Source organism: Cladophialophora bantiana (genome assembly GCF_000835475.1).
Source record: "Cladophialophora bantiana CBS 173.52 unplaced genomic scaffold supercont1.18, whole genome shotgun sequence".
In the NCBI taxonomy this organism is placed as follows: domain Eukaryota; kingdom Fungi; phylum Ascomycota; class Eurotiomycetes; order Chaetothyriales; family Herpotrichiellaceae; genus Cladophialophora; species Cladophialophora bantiana.
Window position 1 is genome coordinate 316685 of NW_015971592.1, and position 23862 is coordinate 340546.

Below are 23862 nucleotides of genomic sequence, written 5' to 3' on the forward strand. Positions count from 1 at the left end.
CGCCACTGACACTTAAATGTAACCCGATTGTGAATTGGACATGCATACGATACCCATACCAGCTGTATCAAATACCTATGAAACACCCGTACAAGATGACCCCTTCGCATTCGCGTTACAGTGCTGGGAAAAAACCCCGCATCTCAATCTCCCAGTAGGGCCTATGTAGAACCGAGGAGGAGAAGGGGGAAAAAACCAGCACCAAGGGATAAAGAGAGAAAACAAAAAGAAAAGGAATCGTAATTGATACTTTGACGCCAACCCAACAACAGAACTGTGCGGCACCCCAATCATAACCTAGAATAAGGATCGATCGATCTAGGGGCCATGGTGCGCCGATTCAATGGACGTCAGTAGTCGTCGCCGCGGCTGAAGACTTCTTTGTGCGTCTCACGAAGGAGCAGAGTCTAAGAAAAGTAAGATCGATCGTTAGCCTCGCGTCGTGCTCTGTGTTCGTGAAACCGCAAGCAGGGGAGAAACTCACATGCTCGAATTGCGCCGAGTACGACCCTTCGATGTCCATCAGGGGTAGATGAGGCTCCACTATGCCGTTGGAGACGAGGCAGTTCATCTGGACAACCGACCGCGTCGGGGTATCAGTTAGTATGTGGGTTCCCCCTGCCTTCTAAAGCGGCGCGCCAGAGTGGGTGATGTATGTGACTTACACCGGCTAGATACCTCTCCGCGCCGAGCCGGTCGAGGTAGCGACGGCAGAAGACCAACGTGCTGAAATTCTCTCGAATGGTCTTGTGCAGACGTCTGGCCGAGGCCAGGGGTAGAGGGACTGCCAGCGGGGCGTCATGGTTCAGCCCGTACCCGTAGATTCCTACCTGTGGTGGCGCGCAGTTTAGCCAGTCAGGACGGTTCTGTTTCTGCTTGGATTTTGGTATGTGGACGAACAAACGAACGCAATTGGAGAATAGAAAGCGAAACTGGGTCGCTTACATCGTCGCGCACGTAGCCGCGCCCAGTCGTGCCGAATGTCTCGATGGCAAAGACCTCGCCTTCCTCCATCTTGGTTTGGTCCGAGTTCTTCACAAAGGGGATGGACTTGCCGCCGTGAATACGGTACTGCTTGATATCGTGTGCACAGAGATTGCGCACCGGCTTGACGCGGAACGTTTTACCGCGGATTTCAACCTCGTGGCTCTCCATGGCTTCTTGGATGGCAGCGCTGACATCGCTGATACGCACGTCGATACCGGCCGCCTGTCAACGGTAGGTTAGCCCCATTGTCCAATCCTGTGGTACATACCCGTTTGGGAAGGAAGATTGTCACCTTGACCCCCGCGTTGGTGGCATCCTTGACTGCGGCTAGAAGGCCGTCGTAGGTGTGGTCAAAGGCCATGGTGAAGGCGCTGTCGACAATCCAGCCGTTGATATGGACACCAAAGTCAACTTTCATAACGTCGTGCTGCTGTAGTACCACATCCTTTTGACCCGGGTTGGGCGTGTAGTGCGCCATTTGGTGGTTGAGGCATAGACCCGTGGGGAAACCCAAGCCGGCCTTGAGACTATCTCCAGGCTGCAGCCCGGCATGACCCAGCAGCGCCCTTACGCTGTCTTCGATTCCTTCCGCGATGTCCAGGAGAGTCTGGCCGGGCTTGACGCTCTCCTGCACCCATCGTCGAGCTTGCCGGTGCACCTCGGCGGCCTTGCGGTAGTTTTGGATGAAGTCATCGTCTTTATAATACAAACGAGCTTCGTACCGTGCTTCGGCAGCTGCTATCAGTGATTTGGTATAGTTTTGCATCTCACCCTCGGGATACTCGCCAGATGGGAAGAGGTAGGTCAACAAGACTCTTGGTGGGAACGACTGCTTTACAGGCAGAGGAGTGGCCTTCTTCGTCTTGCTCTTCTTCTTCTTGTTCTTCTTCCGTTTCTTCTTTGCATCTACGACGTCGGTTGTTGAGGGCGCCTCTAGCGGTCCCAGGCTTGTTTCTTCGACGTCGCCGTCGCCGTCGCCGTCGCTCTCGTCATCACCTCCTGCGTCTCCGAGACAGCCATCCCCGTCTCTGTGCATATGAGATCCCCGAGGCTCGCCGCCGACGTGACAGGCTCCATCCGAGTTGGACGTGTCGCCTTGCCGGAATCTTGTGTTAGGATTCGTACCTCGAGCATAAAGGTGTCAGTGTGTCACATACCATAGTTTCTGCGACGCTCGTTTTCCGGAGTTTTGGTTCCCATTCCGACATTCCACACTGCAGGGCTGTAGGGACACCGACTATTGGATATTGAATCTGTGATAGGAGAAGTCTGAACGAGCCGGTTGTGTGATGCTGTGAGGTTAAACACCCCGCTTGCCAAGTAAACTGAACCTCACCGCTCCGCCAGGCGTTAACCTTAAAACGGTCTAGCGCCTCGGCACAGATTATGCCATTGAGTATTTTCACAGAATACATAGCCATCACTACACTCTCCATGGTTACAGCACACAATTCTAGTGTTTTTATAGTTTGTCTTGCGGTCGACAATTAGTGAGTTCACTTGGCGCCTCCCGATGTTTAGCCTCCAAGGTCGAGACCTGGCTAGTCGCCGCAACATGTCAGATGCTAAATGTGACATTGAAAAATTACTCGTTATGGTTGTCGAGTTCCAGAATGAGGCTGTTGCTACGACGGATGAGAGAGAGCTAACCGGAGAGCTACCAACCGACCGGTTGATCCAATATATAAGAGCTTGAGATGATCAAAATCTCGTCCACTGACGCTGTCGAAGTAAGAAGTCCTCAATATCTCATCTCTCTCAAGTCCGCCGCGCGGATCGATCTCCATATGGAATAACCACAGCGGCAATAACGATGAAGATACTGCTTCAGTTCCAGGTCGGCATCAATTCAGCGGGGGCCTTGATCTTCGCTCGACCTTCCGCAGACACGACTTCAGCTTCGAAAGCCCCGACAACTCGCAACGCCTGGGAGGCTACGTTTGCCTTCTTTCTAGGGAGCGGCCAATGCCTGGGAAGCAGCTAGGTCTTCACAGTCGGCACCTTGAACGAATGTAAGTGAAGCCTTGTCTGGTTTCCGTTGAGGAATTGTAGTCTCCTGCAAGATTGGATTTTGCTCCGAGCTTCGAAGATCTGCACGGTGCATGTGCCCAGTCAGGAAAGATGCGTCGTTGAACAGCCAAAGATGGCAGAACCTAGGGGCGATCACATCCACAGCTCTTCATACCTATACTACACTAAGGATGTAATCTTTGTGGCATTATTCAAGAACTTAGCCCTCAGTATCGCCCCGGGAAACCGCGTCAGGTTGACCCCGTTGTTACACTCATCCTGATACGGCAACTAATTGATAATAACGTAGAAGTAACCATCTTCCGCGACTGTCGCGCCGTCGGGCCAGACAATCCTAGGAACTCTTATGAATCCGTGAACCTGCAGGTCTGCTGGGTCATAGCAGTAGACCGCGTTGTGGGTGGGCATGAGCATGTAGATCAGACCCCGACCATCGCCTTTAAAGCCGTTGGCCTCGCCTCCGCGGTGGCCGAGCCAGGAGACGTTGTTGGAAGCAGCCTGTTCGACAAGTAGGCTTTGCCTGTCTTGTAACAGCAAGTTTGCGGTGGGACCGCGGTAGAGATTCTACGACGTCAGTGGCGAGCAGTAGATGTAGTCGCCATTGGGGGAGATCTAGATCCCGTCAAACCCCTCCTGTTGATGCGAGGTGCTCATGCCCAGGTCTCGATAGTAAAATGGATGGCCCTGGTAGCTCGGCAATGCATTGTATGTACGGAGTACCGAGGGATGTTGCGTTAACCTCCTCCAGGACGAGCGGTCCGCCAGATTTAACATGATGAACCTGGCTTTCGTTGCTGGAGTCTACTATATAAGCGACTTCGAACCCTACTCAAATATCGAAGTGGATGTTGTTCTTGTACGAGTCGGGGAAATGCACAGTTGGAGGGAACGTATACGTCGCGTAGACGGTGTTGTTGAATAGATTGACGCCCACGACTTTTGGCCCCCCCCCCCCCCCCCGGCTGTGCGTAGGGCATGCTGTAGCTCCCAGAGGAGGACTGGATAGTCGGCCGGCCTGTGTCCAAGAGCCGCAGCGTTTCAGGTTCGGCCCGAGGATGTTGCAGGAGATATAGAGAGAGCCTGCACGCTGATCAGGCCTGTGGAATTCGCACTTCCGAACTCGATCCCATCGAGAGTGGTGTTGAGTCTATCAGAAGGCAAGTTCAAACCGGCAGATGGGAAAGGTATCTCTGAAGTCGTGCTGTTGACTTCCGCAACGGTATATTCGTAGTCCCCCTGGGTGTAACAGACAAAGATTCTAGTGGTGCTGGACACGGCGATGCAGATCGGCCAGTATTTGTAAAAATAATGGACTTCCTCTACTGGAGGGCCGTAAGTTCTATTGTCCACGGGTAGAATCGTGTTGAACCTGGAGCTATTGGAGACGAGTCCATCTGTGGAAATTTTATTGTCTTGAGTCAAGCTGGCATTCTGGGCAGCAACTATACCGGCTAACGCCAGGCTTGAGACGCAGAGGCTCACCAGACCCATACTAGGAAGTTCTCAACTTCAACAGTGCCCACAAAGAAGGAGCAGTTGGAAAGACAATTCAACCTTGAATCGTCTCGCAGGCGATACCAATAAGGGCTCCTGTGCCGACTTAACGGAGAAGCCGTCTTCGTTTAATATCGCCTCATAGTCCTTGAGACTCCAAGTTCCTTGTTGGCGAATCGAAAAGCTCCTGAACCGCCAAAGTGAGCATCACAACTGTGGGACGAGTGAAACTTGCACCGGCAAAACGTATGATACCTGATGCATCTCAATGTACACGTCAAGAGCTGTGCGGATCTGCAACAAACCCGCATCGGTCGCATGCGAATGAAGATGAGGAAGAAGCCCAACAAGGCTGAGCTAGTCCGATCTGGGGAAGTCGCACGTCAAAGCTACAGCTCAATGTCCAAAGCCCGGGGACGTCTGTCGAGAATCGAGCAAAATCTTATTGTCTTGCGATTTTCTCGCATGGAGAGGTCATGCAAACGACAAAACCAGTCCAGAGACAGACCCAGTCTGTTAGACCGCCCCTGATCATTGAGCAGGAGAGGATATGGATTTAGGTCGTCAAGAGCGTTCGCGTTCATGTCAATTGCGAGCAAAGTCAGGCCATTAGTTGGTGCTCAACCCGGTTCACCCACCAAGTGTTCATGAGCAAAGCCACCTAGCTAGAGGGCACCTTTCGGTACCATCTCGCTTAGTTCATCACAGCGCCCTGCCTCGCACCTTGCTGTGGAGGCGCCAAATATATACATAGCCCGGAGCACATTAATACCTCATGGCATGAGTGGCCTTCCCCTGAAATGGACTTCCTCTAATCGCTGTTGAGATCGTCTCCAACCAGTGGATATCGTACCTCTTCATTATTGTAGAATAGTCCCCCATTGTCCCTTTGGTATACGTATTCTTTTGCCATCATCGTATGTTTGGCTAAGCGTGTCCTCCCAGTGGTTTCATTCCGTACAAGGCGTGCAGCAACATTAATGTCTGTAAAAGTGACCAATATCGACTAATCCCCAAGCCGTTTCGACACGATTATCGCCCGTTGAAAGTGGTGGACATTTCCATTGCCGAATCATGCAAATCGACGTCCTAGGGTATTGTATGTAACGGGTTTTGTCGTCATTGTGCAATCGTCTAAAAGAAGGACATTACCGGGTGATGATGATCTGGAATCCATCTATCCATGGTCCACAGCTTCCAGAAATTCCGGCGAGACTGTACCCCCGCGGCGCCATCAACGTGTGTCTGTCTCTCAGTCAGAAGAGTCCTCACTGTAAAGGTAGCACAAAAGACTTTTACATACCCAGATCCTCCAATTGCGTTCCCAAAAATACCCGATCTTCGGCCCGTACTGGTCAAAATCTCAATGCCATCAATCCACAGGCCGGCACGCAAGTAAAAGCCTAGAATTGTTTCGCCACGCCGTGTGTCTGCGAATGTTAGCCCTCTGAAATGTCGCATGTCCACGCCTCCAACTCACCAAGGAAGAATTCATCACCACCGGGCTTGCCGCCCCTCTTGCCGAATAGTTGACTATGACCGTCTTCATAGCAAAATTCAACACCGTCCAGTGCATATCCATGATATACTTTGACAGAAGTCAGAAGTTTTGTCTGAAGATGAATGCTGTCTAGAATCAGCTCTTCTGGCCGCGACCCCTCCAGCTGGGAATGACCCAGCTTCTTGCTTTTATACCCGAGCCGAGAGTCGAACGACTTGCCCAAACCTACAACATTGCTCAGCGCGTTCATTGTCAAGCCGTCATCACGCTTCGGTGCCTGCTTGACGTGCGGCAGATTAACAATGTATTTCTTTGACAAGAGGTCATCTATGTCTTCGATCTTCTCACTCCGGGAGCTACCACAGAAGATTGTCAAAGACAATTTGACCTTCTTTTTGTCTTCAGGAAGGCGTGCGCGGATGTCGGCCTCTGCCAAGGTGATCTGTTTGGGAGTAACACTGTGTCGGGGATCAGTGTTGGTAAAGTCGATCCATTGCCGGCATAGATCGTCGGTTTCCATCCTCATTTCAATGAATGATATCCCTGAGGGGGCGGCACAGATAATGCGCCCGTTGCCGACCGGAAAGTATTGAATACTGTCATCTTGTGGAAGAGATTCATCACTGGGAAGTCTGAAACAGGGGTGGTACCGGAAACGGAGCACGTCCAGTCGATGCCAACCGCACTCGTCTTCCTGACGACAGACCTTGAGACCTTGGGATTTTGTTCTCGTCGAGTACGGTTCTTTGACCAAGAATGTGCGGTTCAACCGGACATAGTCTCTGAGCATGACTCCGGTTTCTTGGTGAGGACAGCCAAAGAGATGACCGACCTCATGCAGATGAGCGCCGATGCCAATGTTGACAGCTTCCCAGCTACTCCCGGATTCGTCGCAATCGTTTGCGACATACTTGGTGTCAGTCCGCGTGCAGTCCATAAAGGCCGGCACCACTTCCTCGATACACGATGGATAGCTCTGAAGAGCATGTGAGCCGAAAATGGCTAAGCCAAGGTCATCCGCTGTACCGCCGAGAGCGGCATGGCCCCTAATTGTTCCGACTTCTGGATCCCAATGGGCATCAAGCAAGAGGCAAGCCACATACTGCTTCTGACCTGGTCTGATATTGAAATACTTCTTGACGGCATCCGCTGCAATTGAGTAAAGCTCTCCCTTCTTGGTTGCCGGCGAATGTTGTTGGGCGTACTGCGGGTCCCGCAATTCTGCAGTAGTCTTGTCCGACCGTACGACATGGATCCTGGTTTCATTTTTCATGATGCCCATTTCCCAGTCTCGGATGGAAAGTGTGCCGGTTTGCCATTCCTCTTCGAATCTGAAACATCTGCGTCCGAATTTGTGTCGGTACATTTGTTCTGCAGTGAATGTCTGCCACAGGTGAGCAGCCATTCGGAATTTTCTGATGGCCATGGACAGATCGTTGCCCTCATTGTGTATTCTCTGGGGAGCTGCGTCATATGTACAGGGCGAATCCCTGCCGACTAGGATGACGAGCTGGAGAGGCGGTGCGCTATTCAATGGTAGGTAGTTCAGCATAATATAGGAAGAGTGCATCGTCGGGGTGGATCCAGCGCTGTGGTGGCTCAGTTTGGGTGAGGTGAAGTCAAAACGAATTCTGTTCCAGCCCGGGGAGAGGTAGACCAGGGCTTTGAAGTACGAATCGGAGACCGGCCAGTTCGTGGGTGGAAACGCCTGTCCCTCCTTGTCGTGATGGACAGTCAGATTGCCCTCCATGGGTTTGTGGTTGGGGTCGCCGATTTCTCCATTCACCAATAGCACTTTGTGATAGACCTGAACGCCATCTGTGAGCCTGCCATTCCCAACTCGTTATTGACCCATCACATACCACTGAGTTATCCATGACCGAAGTAATTCTAGGCGCATACGCAGAGGTCGGTGGGGGAACTCGGATTGTCCCATTAGAGCCGGAAGGTGACAGAGTCTGCCTTCGATCAGCTCAGAGGCACGATTTGGTCATGATTGTTCCAGCGAACTTACTATCATGCTGTTCCTATTTGAACTCGGAACCATAACAGTAGGCCGCTGAGGGACCGGAGGTGGAGTGTCACCATTGCTCTTGACTGTACCCAATACGTTGTAAGAGGAGCCATTGGCATGATATGTCGAAGGCGGTGTTGCGCTTCCGGGAGCGGAGTTCAGTGTAGAGGACGATTTTGCAGTCGGAACAGTGCCATTGGATTCTGCTGAGGAGTCGGAGGTTCGGAAGCTTGCTTTTGATCGGCGGCGCAACTCTTTGAAGAAGGGCATGACTGCTAACTGAGAGATTGAGGTTGAGGGCGTTTAAAAGCCAATCATGGATTTCAGCGACACGACAAAGGAGGCGCTCTTAAGTGTAACTCGAACAGTGCTGTTGATAACGCCGCAACGTGAGGATTGACGGGGGATGTAACGACCGCAAGCACATGCATGTGCAATGGAGCTTTTTTTCCAAAGTGACGGTTGGCTGCCAGCGTATCACAGCAGTGGCAGAACAAGGCAGAGGAAAAGAAGCTCGCCTCAGACACTTTTCAAGAAACAAACGAGCGACCAGGAGAGAAGGAGAATGTGGATTAGAAGTAGAATGAGGATGAATCTCAGGGTAAGATGAAGAGGAGAGCGATCGTCCATCCGACGATAAGCACCGGGCTGAAATGGCGACGAGAAGGTGTCGCTGCGCTGACTCGCGACTGGGACAAGGAGAACGGCTTGAAGACTACTAATGAGCGAGCCAAAGCCTGCTGGACTCTGGGATATTCTGGGTAGCAGCGGGCCGATATGTGTATGCAGCTCTTTCAGCAGTTGGAGGGCAAGTTGGGGCAGCAGATATTGCGAGACATGCGCTGCCACAAGCAGGTGCGATTCGCCAGAAGCGGCATCATGCAATCAGCTTGGCAGGATGCTATTGACAAGCATGCGGCATGCCACAAGGATGCCCGTTTCCAGATGATAAAGGTGGGTTTGGGGAAGGAATGCGCAATCCTACGCCTGGCACGAAGCGCCTTGCACGCTGCACACAGGCTTTCCCTATTGCTCTTTGGGGCTGGTGACGCCTGCCACCACTGCCTGTTAAGCTCTTTAGGGACAGGCGCCCCCAGAGAATCGGGGCAGTAGTGGGCTTGGTGGGCACCTTTCATGGGCGATGACGTCGTTAGAGGGCCGCTGGAACGCTGGAACGGCAGAATGAACATGTGGTTGGCGCGGCGTCCAGAGATAATCGGCCTCAACCAGGACTTTTTCTCCGTCTCTTCCAGCACATTGCGATCCACTCAACATCCGCCTCTTGTTCCATACCTGAGGATATGCCACTGACAAAGAATGGAAGGTGACGATTTTCTTGCCGCACGACAGCCCTGAGGGGATGTCCATGCCGAGACTAAGATTTCCATGCAAATTTCACACTCGGATCCCAGAGCCGAAGATGAAATATTCCCTTTTGTCCCCTTGCCCATTCTGCTCATGGGGGCCGCGCAGCAATTTGATCAAATATGCGGCCAATATGGCCTGAGATACAGCTTGTCTTGATTGATCGGGGATTCTGAGATTCCCTTAGCGAAGGTACGGATGAACTTTCTGGTGAGGTTGGACGACACAGAGACGACAAAATTCGACAAGTTTAGTCATGGTTTGCACAGGTACCTAGGTATAGGGACATAGTGCACCCGCCGCCCAGTTCCTGGGTGGCACCTTGAAGGCTGCGACGGTTTAGGGAGACATTCCTTCATCCCCAGATCCAACAAGATGGCTTTGACCTGTCACTGACGGGCTGGCATGGAAAAGGAGGAAATTATACGAGGTAAATTATAGTTTGTTCCGCTCTCAGGGTGGTTTAGACAGGGTGGGTGACAACACGTCGGTGTCCCAGCCCTGTCGTAAAATCTCGGAACAAGCAGATCGACTTGCAAGTCACTGGCAGTGGAGCCGATGAGGGAAGAGGCGGGTGGTCAAGCGAACATCAGGGCAGAAGAGAAACAGAAAACCTGCAGGCAGTATTGCAAAGCTAAGGGTATGAGTAGGACCTGCAGCCGCCAGATCGGGAGGTGACCGAGGTGATGAGGAAACAGGAGGACAAGAGCTCAAGTTTCGAGCATCATTGGATCCAGTGCAAATGTACGTCGTAATAGGTTTGGAATGGATTGATCAAGGCCATCACCTCTGGCTGGAGAAAACTGCCAAGGGTGCATGCGACCATCGCAGCGGCCAATTTCACAACCAGTCGGTAAGCTCCAAGCTGGAGTCTCAGTTAACCGTAGGCTATGCGTAGTTAGCTGAGAAGGAGCCAACCAGTTTGACACCACCACCAGCCACAGGCGAGAGGGAGCTGCAAATAGAAGGTCTCAGCAGCCTGCGGGTGGAGGCCGCTGTAGCTGCCCTTACCAAGAACGTGCCACCAGTGTCGACTCCAACGAGGGCACCCCTCGCAAGCCCTCATCCGTCCTCCACAGTTGCCAGTTACCAGTTGCCGCTCTGAACTGACTGCCCCCAGCGACGCCTGTGCTGAGGTCAATTAACTTGATCCAGTCAAATTCACCTTCACCTGGCTCAAAAAGCAAAAGGTCGCTGCTACCACCAACGTTCCTCTACCACACTCTCTTGAACCTGCTGCTCTGCCGACCACTTTCTTTTCCGCTACACCGTCTTGCTCTTGACTTTGGTGCCCCTTTGGCTCATCCAGCTTCGACCTCTACTTCTGTCTCTGGTCCTCCAGCATGCCCTCAATCCTCCAGTGAGCTTGAACTGGACCCGAGCACCACCATTGAACATAGCGCAGTCGCACCCGGCTACCCTGGCGCTGTGGCCCCACGAATTGCCAGCCCGAGTCTGGATCCATAGCAGGAATTAAACCAGCTTGACTTCAATTCTTCCCTAGCCTGCGCATTGACGTTCCGGGGCAACACCACACATATTTGGCAAAATCCTCTCCCTTCTCCTCCTTAAACCCTCGCACTTCTATCCCTCATGCTGGTCTCTCACAATATCTGCACCAACATGACCTCTGACCAGCATCCCCATGCTGCAGCTGAGGTAGCCGAGAAGGTGCTGCGGAGAGTAGAAATTGCAAAGGTAACTCCAATTCAAGCCGCTCACAGGACCTTTCCTGGGACCCTCCCTCGTGACTAAGTCTCTACTTGACTGACTGACTGACTGACTGACTGACTGAACCTCTTGGACAGGTTGCTCGAAATCTCCAAGACTGTCTGGCTTTTGCCAGCTTCAAGGCCCGAAATGGCTGGCAAGATCGAACCCTCGCCTCCATCGAACCCGAATTCACCGAGAAGCTAAAGAGGAAGAGACCGTTCCTGGAGGAAGACCTCCCGTGTGATACCTCGTCTGGGTCCGACGACGAATTCGTTCCGACCTCCTCGATTGCCAATAACCGCTTTTCAAAGCCCTCCCACTCAGCCTTTAAAATCCCTGAACCTCCCTTTGCTGCAAGGAAACGAGTTCGGTCTTCCTCAGCAACCGGTCCCGACAGGCAATCGAGCACCTTGACATGGAAGCAAGATCATCGTCTGCCCCAGTCGTCACCTCTGTTGAATCGGACACAGTCTTTTCAGGAGCATGCACTCTTTCATACTGAATCTGCTAGAATGCCTCACAATGCTAATGACGACTCTCCCATGTTTGATGTTCATTCTGATGACGAAGACCATGACCTCCCCATGCCTGCCCTGGGCAACGAACCTTCAAGCAGCATTTTGTCCTCATCGCCTCCTCGAACACCCCCTCCCACGAAACGTTTTCTCAGTGTCAACTCCAAGCAATCTGGTGCCGACCTCCTCCTTTATCTGGCCAATTCCCCCTCTCGCTCGCCTGCTATCAATATCCACAGACCCTCTGACTCCTCAAAAGAACCACCTTCGACTCCACCATCTCAACATTCACACCTGCCATCTTCAGTCATGACTACTCCGGGCACTCATCTTGGGCTGTTCAATGGCGCTCTACAAACTCCGGGCCAGAATTTCAACCTTGCTGACTTCTGCAATGTCACTCCTTCACCTGCACCCGCTCAATGGGGCAGTCGAACTCCCAACGCGACCAAGACTCCCAGCCGGTTTTCGCGAAAAAGTCTGAATTTCGATACATTACAGCCTCTGTCGGGCAGTCCAACCTTACAACGAAAGGCTCCAACCAGCAAAGGACTGGCTCTGCAATTGGGCGACGAACTGATCCCAAGGTCCTGAATCACAACCTGGCACCCCCCCTATTTTGCCAGCCATCGAATCCGCATGTCCCTTTACGATAAAATCACCCAAAAAGACACACGCATAGCTGTGTCACGACATACTCGAATTGAAACGAATAGTATACAATGCTTCTTCTGCTCAGCAATGACGCATGAATGACTCAAAAAGGGAAGGGGGGCCATTGATTTGGGTTTGAAAACACAAAGCGGAGCTGGATATCCGGGAATCGCAAAGCGTTGATTGCCAAAGTAAAGGGACTGGGCAGGAATGACTCTTGTTCAGCAAATTCTGTTCGATTGTGCGTCTCTCTTTTTTCGAGTACTATGCGTTGATATGGTCAAGTCGGTCAATCATGTCTGCGGTCTATCCTCGCCCCTGACTCCAATATCTTACTAATTCCATCATCAACATGGTCACAACACAGCGACAGCTGAAGTAGGTAGCTGAAAGTAGGTAGCTCTGAATCAAGAAAATATTACCCATCATCCACATGACTCTTTCCTGTGACCCGTTGCTGCCCTACAACTTGTTTGAGGCACTTTAAGCTGCTAGCCATGCATCGCGTGCTTCAGACACGGCATGATACCATCATGGAGCTGGTAGGCTCGAGTCTACCGGGCTCCTGGCCCCAGTCTTGATTCAGAAATGAGGCAACCAGCTTGCACTCGGCATGTAACAAACGCCACGGTCGGTTGAAAGGCTGTATCAAGGCATCGGTCGTGGAGAACTACGTCAATGTGCTTCTCCTGTGCCATTCTGGCGAGAGGCCGGTCAGCTTCGGCAGGGCGGCCTTGGACTAGCACTTGTTGATGGATGGACTTTACCTAGGTACGGCAACGATGGTTTTAGAACCTTGACTTTATCTCCACAACCGGAGCATTCCTCCAAGACTACCCACCTACTATTCGTATCACACGGCCACTGGGAAAGGGCCGCAAGGTTGAAAAGAAGTTGGATATTCCGAAGCGACTCCCAGAGTGAATTGGGCTCTATTAGGTGGTGCTGGATTTGAAATCATGATAGGTTGTGGAATTTATATCCCATCGAGACATGCATACAAGTAGATGCATGCCATTACGAGCAGATGCAGATGGGGGTCTGCAGAGTTGGATTCGGCTTGCAGGAATAAGCGAGCCCTTGCGAGACGTTCAGCAAGGCCCTTGCTCTTCCTCCTGCGTGTTCATCCTCGGTAAAAACGTGTCAACTGTTTGCTGTCGACCGTCTCATCAACAACGCGTGGGACCCAGGCTGCACAGGCTCTCGCCATGAGTGTCAGACGATGTGCCAGAAATACTATCACCTAGGCACGAGTACGGAGCATATCATCGAATCAATCAATCAGTAGCCAGGGCCGGAAAGACGCAGATCCAGTGCCAATACTCGGTACCGTGTACTGATAGGGAAGATGCTGTTTTTATCTGTCCCGCCAGTGGAAATGGACATGGAGTGGGAAATGAGGCTCGTTTGGAAAAGGCAAGGCGGGGGCTAGGACTGATTGACGCGTTGGGTTTATTTTCTTTTTTTTCCTCTCTTCGCTTTCTCCTTGTACCGATGTTTGTTCTCTCCACGCCGCTTCAGCCAGCCCATAAAACTTTGCTCCTCTGTGCACTCTTAAGTGGACATTTATCTGCAAGCCTTCCTTTTCATGGACACGATCACACGACTGCGAACATTAGACCCAGGCGAAGATTTCCGACTTGGACGCGTCCGATCATCCCGCAGATCCGCGTTCGCGTGCTTAGCGCGTCGCGCTAGCATTCCATGTGGATTTCGCGGGGTTCGCCGGAAGGTGGCTGGACGAGCTTCGAGCTGAAGGACCATCTATCTACGGAATATCGAGTACCTCCGTGCGTATCACCGAGTCAGTGGAAAGTTGGTCCCGATTACGGCAGGGACAAGTCGCTCGGCCCACCGAGCCACTTAGGGCCAACTTTCTACCTCACAAGCTACCCACAAGTCACCCACGTTTCATCGAGGTTGCCGATGGTGAGCGCTTCACCAGCAAGTCGCATCGATGGGCCTGGTCTTTGACATCAAGCGCTCCCCTTGGCTTCCTCATACGGCCCCTGTTAGAAGCAAGGACCTGTGCTCCGTACACACGGGTAGCTGAAGGCTGGAGCCCGAGTCAGCGCAGCGACAACACGAGCCATTTCCGCACGTAACCCTTCCCACCCAACCCCTCTGTCAGAGGCCCTCGATGGCGACTTTTCCGCAGCTCGAAAAGGCATCCTTTTCCAGGTGATTACGGTTTCTGTGAGAAGGACTGGCTCATCCCGCATGGGAAGGATTGGGAGGCTCCGGGCATGCATGAGAGCATAATCCTTATCTCAACCATTGCCTGGTGATTCGCAACGCGCCAATCCCCTCCCCCCACGCGGAGCCGCCTGTGTCAACTCGGATAGATGAAAAGGTAGGTGTCAGAATGTGCTAGTCCTCCGTACATACTTTGCTTTTGTTAGCTTGGAGCAAAGGACCTGTGATACCGGTTGCCACCTCGCCCAACCCGCGTTACTGACTATCATCGACAAGGCTCTCGTTGGGAGTCTCAGGTAACCCTGTATGGCCCATGTCCGTGTACTGACTCAGGCAGCCCTTCAACAAAGAGTACGCCATACGAGCCAGCAAGATCGGGCCCCTTGAACAAGCTGCAATAACTACCCACTCGCCACACCAAGGAGTATGGCAAAACTTTCAATCCCACCCACCTCGGCATTACTATCTTCTCCGCAAGGCCAGCAAAGCTAGCAGCTCTCCAGGGTGAATGCACGGACGTATACCTACGGTAGCATGTAGAAAACTTTGCAACAACGGGCCACCAGGTGTTCCTCTCACTCGTAGTGCCGTCGCTTGTGGGTTACATAAATCCTAGGATTAAGATTTTCCTGCTCGCGCTCCTTGAAGGTTGAGGAGACAAAGAAGAATGCAGATGGGAGGACTAGGGCAGAGATGAACGTCTGAATTTAAATGGAAAACTCTGTCCTCTTTTGATATCATGGGGGAGCATCGGGCAGGTACTCGCTCGTCGATTCGTGGTCGCGTTGGTCAGTCTCTGTTGTAACTATGTACAGAGGTCATCGACGTCGTCTTCCAAAATATCACAGTGTTCGTCAATCGTCCAACGTACTAGCTACAATCGAGCCCCTTCCTTTTGGGACAGGCCCTTATCTTCGAACGACTCTCTCCTCCCACTGCACTCCGACCCATTCCTCCCTGAAGGAGACTCTCCCCGCGTCACCGCAGTCGTTCGCGCACGTCCCCACAATGATGGTACCCCATTCCATCCCATCGTCCAAACCCATTGCGTTCTCGTCATCCTTTTCCAACTCGTATATCAGCCCGGGTACAAGCTGGAGCTCGAACACCCGTGAACCGCCACAACTCTCGCACCGCGGTATCCCCTTCACCGGCCCAGTTTTGCCACGCGGCACGACGAAGCGCGACGCTACCTCGTCCGTACCCGAATACAGTAGCGGCTCGCCCTTGAACTCGTAGCGGAGAACCTGTTCCGGGTTCTGTGCGATGCGGTCGGAGAATTTTTGGAAGCTCTTGTCTAAGTTGGATTCGAATGTGTCTTTGTCCGAGGCACTGCTTGCGCCTCCTGTGTCGTCCATGTCGTATTGAGTCTTTGAGGCCTCTGCCTTGCCAGGAGGGGCCGCGGGCTCTTTTTCGAGCTCCTCCGGGTATGCGTCGAGGTAGTACGAAGGGTATGGAGATGGGAAGAGGGATGGGTCGGGCCACGGTATTTGGTCGTTTGTGGTGTTATGACTCTGTTTCTCGTCTGGTTGCGATTCGATTCGCAGCTTGGCTGCGAATGACTCTGTAGGTGGCTGTGGTTGAGGTTCCTCAAATGGCCTCTGTGGAGGCAGGGCTGCCAACTGAGAGGGCGAGCCTATGGATGAAAACGGATTTGCTATCGATTGCCCATTCGAGCTGGCCGGCATTGAAAATGGATTTGCACTGTTGACTCCGAATTGCGGGCTTGATCCGCCAAACAGAGCGCTTCCGAGATTCTGTACAGGCTCCGCTGTCTGTGACTCTCTCGTGATCTTGTGTTTTTGACTCTTCTCCTGTAGGACGGGCTTCCTGACCTCTCGAAACGTCCTGACGCTGCCGACCTTTTTTGAGCATTGTTTCTTCCTGCAGCAGAGCACGTGGAGGCGCCGGTCGTCGCTGGGGAAATATTGTTGGAGATCCGCATTAAGTTGGAGGAGGAGGGACATGTAGCTGTTGCAAACTTTGCATTTAGCCAGTGCCGCAGGAGGAGGATGACTTGGATCTAGCCAGGTCGGATGGCCGCCCAAGTGGCTGATGTCGTCGCCAGTCGAGTCGGTGGTGGCAAAGCCAAGAGTGACATTCGTGGTCGAGTAGTCTTCACTATCGTCTGAAGAGTCGCTGTCATAGGGGGCCATGCTTGCGGATGGGTCGATTGGACGACCTCACAACTTGTCGCTCTGGCCCTTCTCTACAAGTGCTGTCTGCGCACCTAGATATTTTTCTTAGACCCTTGTCTTTTTCTCGAGAGGTGGTTGGACTAAAATTAAGGTGTGTCCCGAACGGCAGCTTCTCCATAAGGGGCAAGGCGTCGCCTGTCGGGATTTTCCCTCCGCACTTTTCTTGGTGTTTCTTGGCCCTTTCCCCTCTTTTACATCCTCGCTGTCATATACCGCATTGAGGACCCTGGTGTCTTTCCTCGCTCCCTCCATCATCCCGTCCGTTGACGTCGCCTGCTCTCTAGGATATGCATACTCCTCATTTGCCTATACCAGCACCGTACTTCATGATCTCCCCCTTGCCGAACCAAGGCCAATCATTCTATGTATCACCTCTGTGTTCCGCAATTCTTCCCCGCGTTGGAGGCGGGGAACCACGTTAAGCGACGTCGAGCCTGACCAGGTATTTGACCATAAATCCCATATTCATACGGATCAAGCCCCAGGTCTGCCGGCAGAACTCCTGAAACCTCCTTCTTCTCCCTGCTGTCTCATTCAACTTCCCCATAAAGGCCAGCAGAAAACTCAATATGGCTACCCACAAAGCCTCTGCCGTCACTATCGACGAGTTTGAACTTCCAAGGGGCCACAACGCGGCCGGGGCATTGCTAGCCACGGCTTTGATGATACTGTCAGCCCGCCGCAAATTCATCCACCCGGGCTCCGTTCTCCACGATCAGATCATAGCTAGGAGTGCCACTGCCAGCAAGTACGCCAAAACCGTTCAAGACGTGATCTTCTATACCATATACGGCCTGCATGGCATCGAGACCGTCTATTTCGCCTTGACGAAGCTGAAGAAGCACAATGTCAAGTTCTCCAGTCCGGTCTGGTTCCAGTGGATCATCGCTGTGTTCCTGGGAGGCACCTTTGCCCAAAAGCACTTCGATGAGGTGGTGGAGAAGAAGGAAATCAAGACCATTAAAGAGATTTGAGAGCAGAAGTGGCACGAAGGATAGGGAAGGACTGTTGTCGAACATGGGACCAAGTTTATCCCTTCGCTGCAAAGCATGCAAGCAGGAGTTTTGTTGGAGGATATCTAGGCACTGGGAAAAAAATACTGAAGACTACTCAGATATAAACAGTCTTCATGTCATGGACTCATGGCAAATGCCCCAATTCTCAGCTGGTCATTGTGGCATTAACCCATGGCGGATCGATGCTTGCCTTCTCCATTCCCCTGTCCTCCCGGCTCGGGATTTTCATAGTTGAAGTAGAATAAATCACTGCAACTGATCCTAGCCACCCCTTGCGGGGAGCCGCTGCGGCCAAGACATCCCAACGTCTGATTCAGTTGTATCTGAGTCGTCAACCACCCAATTTCAACTCTCTTTCAACCTCGCCGCTGTTCCACTCAGATGCTCATCCTGTCTTGAAGCCGGCAAACTTGAACGGCATCGAGCAGAATTGTCACTGAGCAGCTGTTGGTGACCTCGCCACCATAGCGGACCTCAAATTTTCCAAGAAGGTCGACCCTCTTGACTCTCTCATGTCTGTCCCCTCTGGAGTCTGACTATACATCTATTAATACCTGATCTCGAAATTAAAGATAATAGATCTTAACCTCTGCCAACCGCATTTCTCGGGGTCAGTGAATATCCCCAAATCCAGGCGCTCCCGAGTTTCAAAAATGACCGTACAGAACCCGGCCATCGAAACGATCACCCATAGCTATGGCCTCCGCCTTCCCCCTTTTTAGAAAATCCATTAGAAGCAAGGTTTAACCTTTGCTGCCTAATTCGACAGTCTACTTTCATCGTTGCACGTGCTACGAGAAATTGGTAGTGAACGTCTCTTATGATATGGACCCGGGGCTCGAATGGGTGACACCAATAAACCTCGTACTCGACTGCGAACGGGCGATGGTAAAGGAGGGTTCAAAGGCTCTTTTCGAATTTTCCAGGTTTATGTCGGCCCGCAAAACACATAATGATGCTGCGAGGCCATGGACGCGGACGGCGGTCGATGGACCTTGTGCGGCCACCAAGAGAACTCAGAAAAGTGGGTGTTTGACCTCCTCCTGTAAGACTCTGGAAAATCGATTCAACGGGCGGCCTTGAGAAGATTCTCCGCATGTTCTTCTTGGGGAGCGGATCATCCCAGGCCGCAAGTCCAGCCACTAATGGAAATGATGCGGATGACTTATTTCCAGACAAGAGGGTTAAAAGCTGCATTCGCATCGCATTCTCCACTAGACAAGATCTACTGGCTCTAAGGTCATCCGTGGACGGCTTGAGACGCGATTTGGCAGCACGATGGCAAAATGAGATGGTCAAGTGTTACACTGGACAACGGCAAGAAATCAGCAGGGCGGACGGTACAGGAATGAGATAGTATGGTGGGACATTGGAAGGATATGGCAGGATATGGAGTCCATGGACATTTAATGACAACATCAACTTCTCGCTACTTTGTTCACCTACAAAGTGAACAATATTGTGGGTAAGTGGTTCTCCAAGGTTGGACTCAGAAAGACACGCCCTGCCAGCCAAGTAAAAACCCGGCAGACTCTGAGAATCAAAGCAGGTTTCTCAAAAAGTGAACTGCATCAATCCCGGATTCAACACCAATGGCAACAACGCATGTGATCCTGTCCGCCCTGAGCGTTAGCGAAAGGATACGTTGCCTCGAAAAGGGGCAAACAAAGGCGTGCCCAACCGTGGCGTTGAAGGACGGGGGTCGACGAGGGTAGGAAAGGAAAGAGAATGACAGAGCAAAAAACTCACCAACAACAGTGGCTAAAGGCCAGACCGCCGTAAACCACCCAATCTGCCAGTCATAGGGCACCAGTTTCCCCAGCGGACCAACGCCAGCAACCACAATCATGCCCAAACTCATGACCGCACAGAAGATGAAGGTGAACCGGAACTTCTTGAGAATCGTGGGGATCTCTTGGAAGAAGCTCGTGTCGGTGGCTTCCTTGCTGGTTGCTCCCCAGGACATGTCGACGGAGAAGAGATGGGACAGGATCGCTTGGGAGACGTGTAGGGATATCCCCCCCAGGAAGATGGTCAAGAGGGGAATCCAACGGAAATTCTCCCACAGCGCGGAAAGGAGGGTTTGATCTTCGACTCTGTAGCGCATGACCGCCAGTGCGAGGTTGCCGAGCGCTGTGAAGACGATGATGATGGCGAAATAGATCTTGAAGCTGTCGATGTAGTAATGGTCCAAGTGGCCGTTGAACCAGCCTACAATGCAGTAGTTGAGAAGCGTCAGTATCCATGCGCTCCCGATGGCATAATACGTCCCGATATATGCCATGATGGTCAGCTTCGAGGGGAAAGGCATAGTGCTCCTGATAAAGTTGCGGAACAGAGGAGTGAAAGGGCCTTTGGTGAACCATTGAGCAAATGGGTGGAAGATGAGCTCCGAGCAGCCATAGGCGTATTTCTCCCAGCGGGCGAGTTCGTCGTAGACTGTCAAGGAGACGCCTTCTTTGAAGCCCTGGCCTGCGTAAGCCGCAAGACGCAGGATGTAACCGGAGGTTTGGAGGCGGAGAGCCATGTCGAAATCCTCGGAAACAGTGGCTTCGCTCCAGTACTTCTCTTTGACGATGCCGTCGTTGATATCTTCGTAGATGTACGCGACGTCCTGTACAGCTGTCCAGCGCAAAAAGGCATTGTGCCCGACAAAGGGGGCGACGTCGCCATTGGACACGGCGTAGCGGATGGCTGTGTACACTAGGTTCGTGAAGAAGGTTATCCCCTTCTCGAACCACGAGTCCGTGACGTTCATCACGCCGCTTGCAAATTGAATGATGGCGACCTCTGGGGAGATTTCCATTTCCGAAACCGCGCTTAGGAAACAGTCTTGGGGGACACGCGTATCGCTATCTATCAGAAGGATGTAATCCCCTATACGGATATTTCCAGCGGCTTGTGTACGGCCTTCATCTTCGCTGATGATGGATGCAAGGGCGCCGTTGTAAGCTTCACGTTCTTGCTCCACAGTCCAGCTTCCGTCGTTGGGACGGGCGATGGTCGACAACTTGTCTTCGACTCGTGCAGAAACGTCCAGGGCATAATTCATGTTGGATGCTTTTTTGAACTTGCCGGCTCGGGTAAATGGTTTTTGACTGGGTTCTGCTGGTCTAGGATCGTGCTTTGGTCGTGAAACCCAACCGATATTGTGTTCGTCATAGTAGTCACGTCGTTCCTGGGCTTGTTCAGCGGGAATCAATTCCATGCCATCATCGTTGATGAAGATGTTTGCAGTGCCGCCTTGCATTTCGTATGTTGATATCGCTGCTTTAATGGATTTGACCGTAGGATCGATCACAGACCAAAGGCCCTCCTTGTAGACAGGACATTGAATTGTGACGTGCGGCAAAGTACAGCTTCCATCGGTTGGGAGACGCGGGGGAGGCATTCCAGAGTAAAACTTTGTGTTGGCATTCATTTGGCTGATGGGACCAATGATTTGAGCACAGCAGCCCGCAACCGATTGCATGAAGAAGAGTGCCAGCCAGCACTGGAGGGGGACAACGGCGATGAAAGCAAGTCGAATCCAGGAACAGTCAACTTTGATTTCGATGGCAATCTGGCGCCAGCCACTGCCAATGGCGGCAACGAGTAAGATTAATGTGACTGCGGTGAGGAGCGGTTGAATCAGCACTACGCGGCGAGGTGGCAAATTGTTGGCCATCTCCGCGTTCTGAGATGATGCTTCTTCGCCGTTGGCGTTGTTCAGGTTGAGTGTGCTGGGCATGGCACTGGGAAGCGGTGCTGAAGATTCATCGTCTTCGGATTCTTCTTTCCATATCATGTTGATAAGTTGGTCTTTGATCGACTGGACACGTTTTAGGATATGATTTGGATCATCATCCCAGACGATGAGGATATTGTATGTTCGAATGAATGCTGCGAACTGATGTTTCTGGCAGTCAGGCAGGTGGGAGATGCTTGGGAGGATTTGCAACCGGAGGCCAGAGTCAAGCGGCATGTGGGCGAGCGTTTGGTCTTGGAGGAATAGTTTGACAACGCCTGTGTTGACTGTCATAGCACACTATTACAACTATCAGCACCACTGAGCTCATGGCTGGTATCGCGTTATACCTTGACATTGAGCCTTCTCACGGCATCATATACTCCGTCAGGGCGAGAACGAAGGTCTTCAGGGGCACATTTATAATCGTCCTTTGCCTTTTTCAGCATGACCCCTTCTTCTATTCCATTCGTGGACCACATCCGCTCTAACTGCTGCTGGTGAAGCCAATTGCACATCATGTCGGTCTTCAGATCTCGGAGTTCGGGGGTTGAGCTATTTCGGAAATCGCCTTCAGGGTACAACAGAGTCCTCCTGCCTGAGCCGTGTCTTGATGCTGTCGAACGAGCGTTAGCAGGAGACGAGCTTTTTGGTCGGGCTTCGCTGGAAGAGTTTGGCGTTGCTGGAGGGCTTGGGATTGTGGACAAATCGAGAGTCGCTGTCATTGCTTGATTGGCATTGCCAACAATGATAGTAGGTGCTTGAGTCGAATTCGAGAGGCCATGTTGAGTCCCAGGCTGATTGAGCCGTTCACTGGGATTCCCAGCCATGCTAATGACACTGCCAAAAGTGGGCACTCGCAACTGCGTGGTTGGGTCTTACCAAGAGACGTAGAGAAGGACAGGGAGCAAAAAATAGGTAGCTATCAAGAAAACAAGATCGTGGCGAACCCCTAGTAAGGTAAGGGAAGGCCTAGACAAGACGAACTGTCCATGAAAGATTTCAGCTTGATGCATTGGGAATTGAGAGATTTATCACAAGAGATGGAACCACTTGGGACCAAAATCTGTTTCTGCCCAACCTGCGAGGAAACGCCCCTGACAAGAGAGGTTCCGGATAACCATTTGGTGGGTCATAAAAGGACAAATTGGGAGACATCTGATCAAATACAAGACCAGGGTCAAAAGGTTGAAAAAAGTCCTCGAAATCCCCAAAAAGCAGAAAGATAGACGTTGTCCAAGGTCGGATTTCAATCAATGACGGGGCCAGACCATTCAAGAGCTCCAAGAGTCCGTCGAATCATGATTCCGGCGCCAGAACGATCGAGAAGCCAGCTCTGGGATGCATCAATCTAGACCCACAGGGACAGTGACAAAGCGTACCGGCATCATTCACGGTCAAGAAAATGCTTATCTCAAAGCAGGCGTCTTAAGACAGAGCTGAAAAGGTTGGGCGGGATCGGAGAAGCTGCAGCCCGTACCAGAATTTCATGCAACACCAATTCCTGACCCTGGTAGGCCACTTTGAAATGCCACTGTCCGGATCAGCCACAACAGAGGCGGCCCTTGACGCAAAGCTTGCCAGTGGTTGCTGCTGTTTGCCCTGATGCCATTTGGCATATGCCATGTTTCCGACATGCAGGATAATCAAACTTCGAAATACGTATCGATTGGTGCAGCATCTTGTTGTCTGTGGCGCATAGTCAGTGCTCTCTGGAAATCGTTCTGAGATGAATTTCGATCAGACTTAAGTTGTCGCCGCACACGCCTCTGTTCCTCCAAAATGTCTTCGTAGTCTTCTATCCTGACAGCTGTGGCATCCCAAATCAAGACAGCCTGCAAAAATACGGTCTCATATAGGTCCTGCGGCTTCTTCCCACTTTTCCCCCCAGTCTGCCACCCCGAAGGGCGCGTGTACCCGATTGCATTAATCCAAGTGCCTGGTTCCAGGAGAGATGGTTTCGCATTTTCGAGGACAAGATTGATGTCGACCCAAAGTCGAGGAATTGGGCTGGCACTTCTAGGATACGCATGCTCGACGAGGATTTGGCCTTTGATGGCATCATATCGCACGATACTACCAAGAAACAGTCAACAGTATGGTTGCTGAATGGTCGGGAAGCATACCAGCCTAATAATCTCACCTTGCTCGCTGCAGGAAGTGATGGTATTTCGTGAATGAAGACCAGTCTGCTTGGGACAGGGCCGCTTGGTCCGCCTCCAGTCATGGCGATTTGTGCATGCTTGAACTGTTACCGATCCCTTTCGAGTATCATGGAGGAAGAGAGTGACGCGAACCCCTGAACCGTAGCTGTCTTGGTGCGGACTTTCCGCGAGACAAGCATGCGTATAGGTACCCAGTAAGGTTGGGGGGGGGGGTTTAACGGACTCAATGGGGCGAAATGGCGAGTTGGGTCGTCGCGATTACCCAGTACACGTGATCTCGGCAGAG

General features: G+C 52.0%; 8 protein-coding genes across 8 annotated transcripts; 2 read left to right on the forward strand and 6 right to left on the reverse strand.

Annotated features, from left to right (window-relative positions):
- Positions 1 to 350: 350 nt before the first annotated feature.
- Z519_10403 (methionine aminopeptidase, type II) lies at positions 351 to 2187 on the reverse strand (the record flags this gene model as incomplete). Its single annotated transcript, XM_016768120.1, has 6 exons — positions 351 to 407; positions 485 to 571; positions 666 to 830; positions 946 to 1209; positions 1256 to 2082; positions 2145 to 2187. 6 exons carry the CDS (start codon positions 2185 to 2187, stop codon positions 351 to 353), a joined length of 1443 nt encoding a protein of 480 aa, XP_016615588.1.
- A 1101-nt stretch (positions 2188 to 3288) lies between these two features.
- On the reverse strand, positions 3289 to 4509 carry Z519_10404 (uncharacterized protein; the record flags this gene model as incomplete). Its single annotated transcript, XM_016768121.1, has 2 exons — positions 3289 to 3582; positions 4105 to 4509. 2 exons carry the CDS (start codon positions 4507 to 4509, stop codon positions 3289 to 3291), a joined length of 699 nt encoding a protein of 232 aa, XP_016615589.1.
- A 1151-nt stretch (positions 4510 to 5660) lies between these two features.
- Z519_10405 (uncharacterized protein) lies at positions 5661 to 8297 on the reverse strand (the record flags this gene model as incomplete). Its single annotated transcript, XM_016768122.1, has 6 exons — positions 5661 to 5757; positions 5816 to 5942; positions 5993 to 6227; positions 6300 to 7820; positions 7876 to 7971; positions 8028 to 8297. 6 exons carry the CDS (start codon positions 8295 to 8297, stop codon positions 5661 to 5663), a joined length of 2346 nt encoding a protein of 781 aa, XP_016615590.1.
- A 2718-nt stretch (positions 8298 to 11015) lies between these two features.
- Z519_10406 (uncharacterized protein) lies at positions 11016 to 12214 on the forward strand (the record flags this gene model as incomplete). Its single annotated transcript, XM_016768123.1, has 2 exons — positions 11016 to 11090; positions 11201 to 12214. 2 exons carry the CDS (start codon positions 11016 to 11018, stop codon positions 12212 to 12214), a joined length of 1089 nt encoding a protein of 362 aa, XP_016615591.1.
- Positions 12215 to 15378: 3164 nt separating this feature from the next.
- Z519_10407 (uncharacterized protein) lies at positions 15379 to 16626 on the reverse strand (the record flags this gene model as incomplete). The annotated part of the gene is made up of 1 exon (XM_016768124.1): positions 15379 to 16626. One exon carries the CDS (start codon positions 16624 to 16626, stop codon positions 15379 to 15381), a length of 1248 nt encoding a protein of 415 aa, XP_016615592.1.
- A 611-nt stretch (positions 16627 to 17237) lies between these two features.
- On the forward strand, positions 17238 to 17642 carry Z519_10408 (uncharacterized protein; the record flags this gene model as incomplete). The annotated part of the gene is made up of 1 exon (XM_016768125.1): positions 17238 to 17642. One exon carries the CDS (start codon positions 17238 to 17240, stop codon positions 17640 to 17642), a length of 405 nt encoding a protein of 134 aa, XP_016615593.1.
- Positions 17643 to 19238: 1596 nt separating this feature from the next.
- Positions 19239 to 22241, reverse strand: Z519_10409 (uncharacterized protein; the record flags this gene model as incomplete). The annotated part of the gene is made up of 3 exons (XM_016768126.1): positions 19239 to 19306; positions 19434 to 21711; positions 21762 to 22241. 3 exons carry the CDS (start codon positions 22239 to 22241, stop codon positions 19239 to 19241), a joined length of 2826 nt encoding a protein of 941 aa, XP_016615594.1.
- Positions 22242 to 23057: 816 nt separating this feature from the next.
- On the reverse strand, positions 23058 to 23638 carry Z519_10410 (uncharacterized protein; the record flags this gene model as incomplete). The annotated part of the gene is made up of 2 exons (XM_016768127.1): positions 23058 to 23487; positions 23538 to 23638. The coding sequence occupies 2 exons, from the start codon at positions 23636 to 23638 to the stop codon at positions 23058 to 23060; spliced, it is 531 nt and encodes a 176-aa protein (XP_016615595.1).
- Positions 23639 to 23862: the final 224 nt, after the last annotated feature.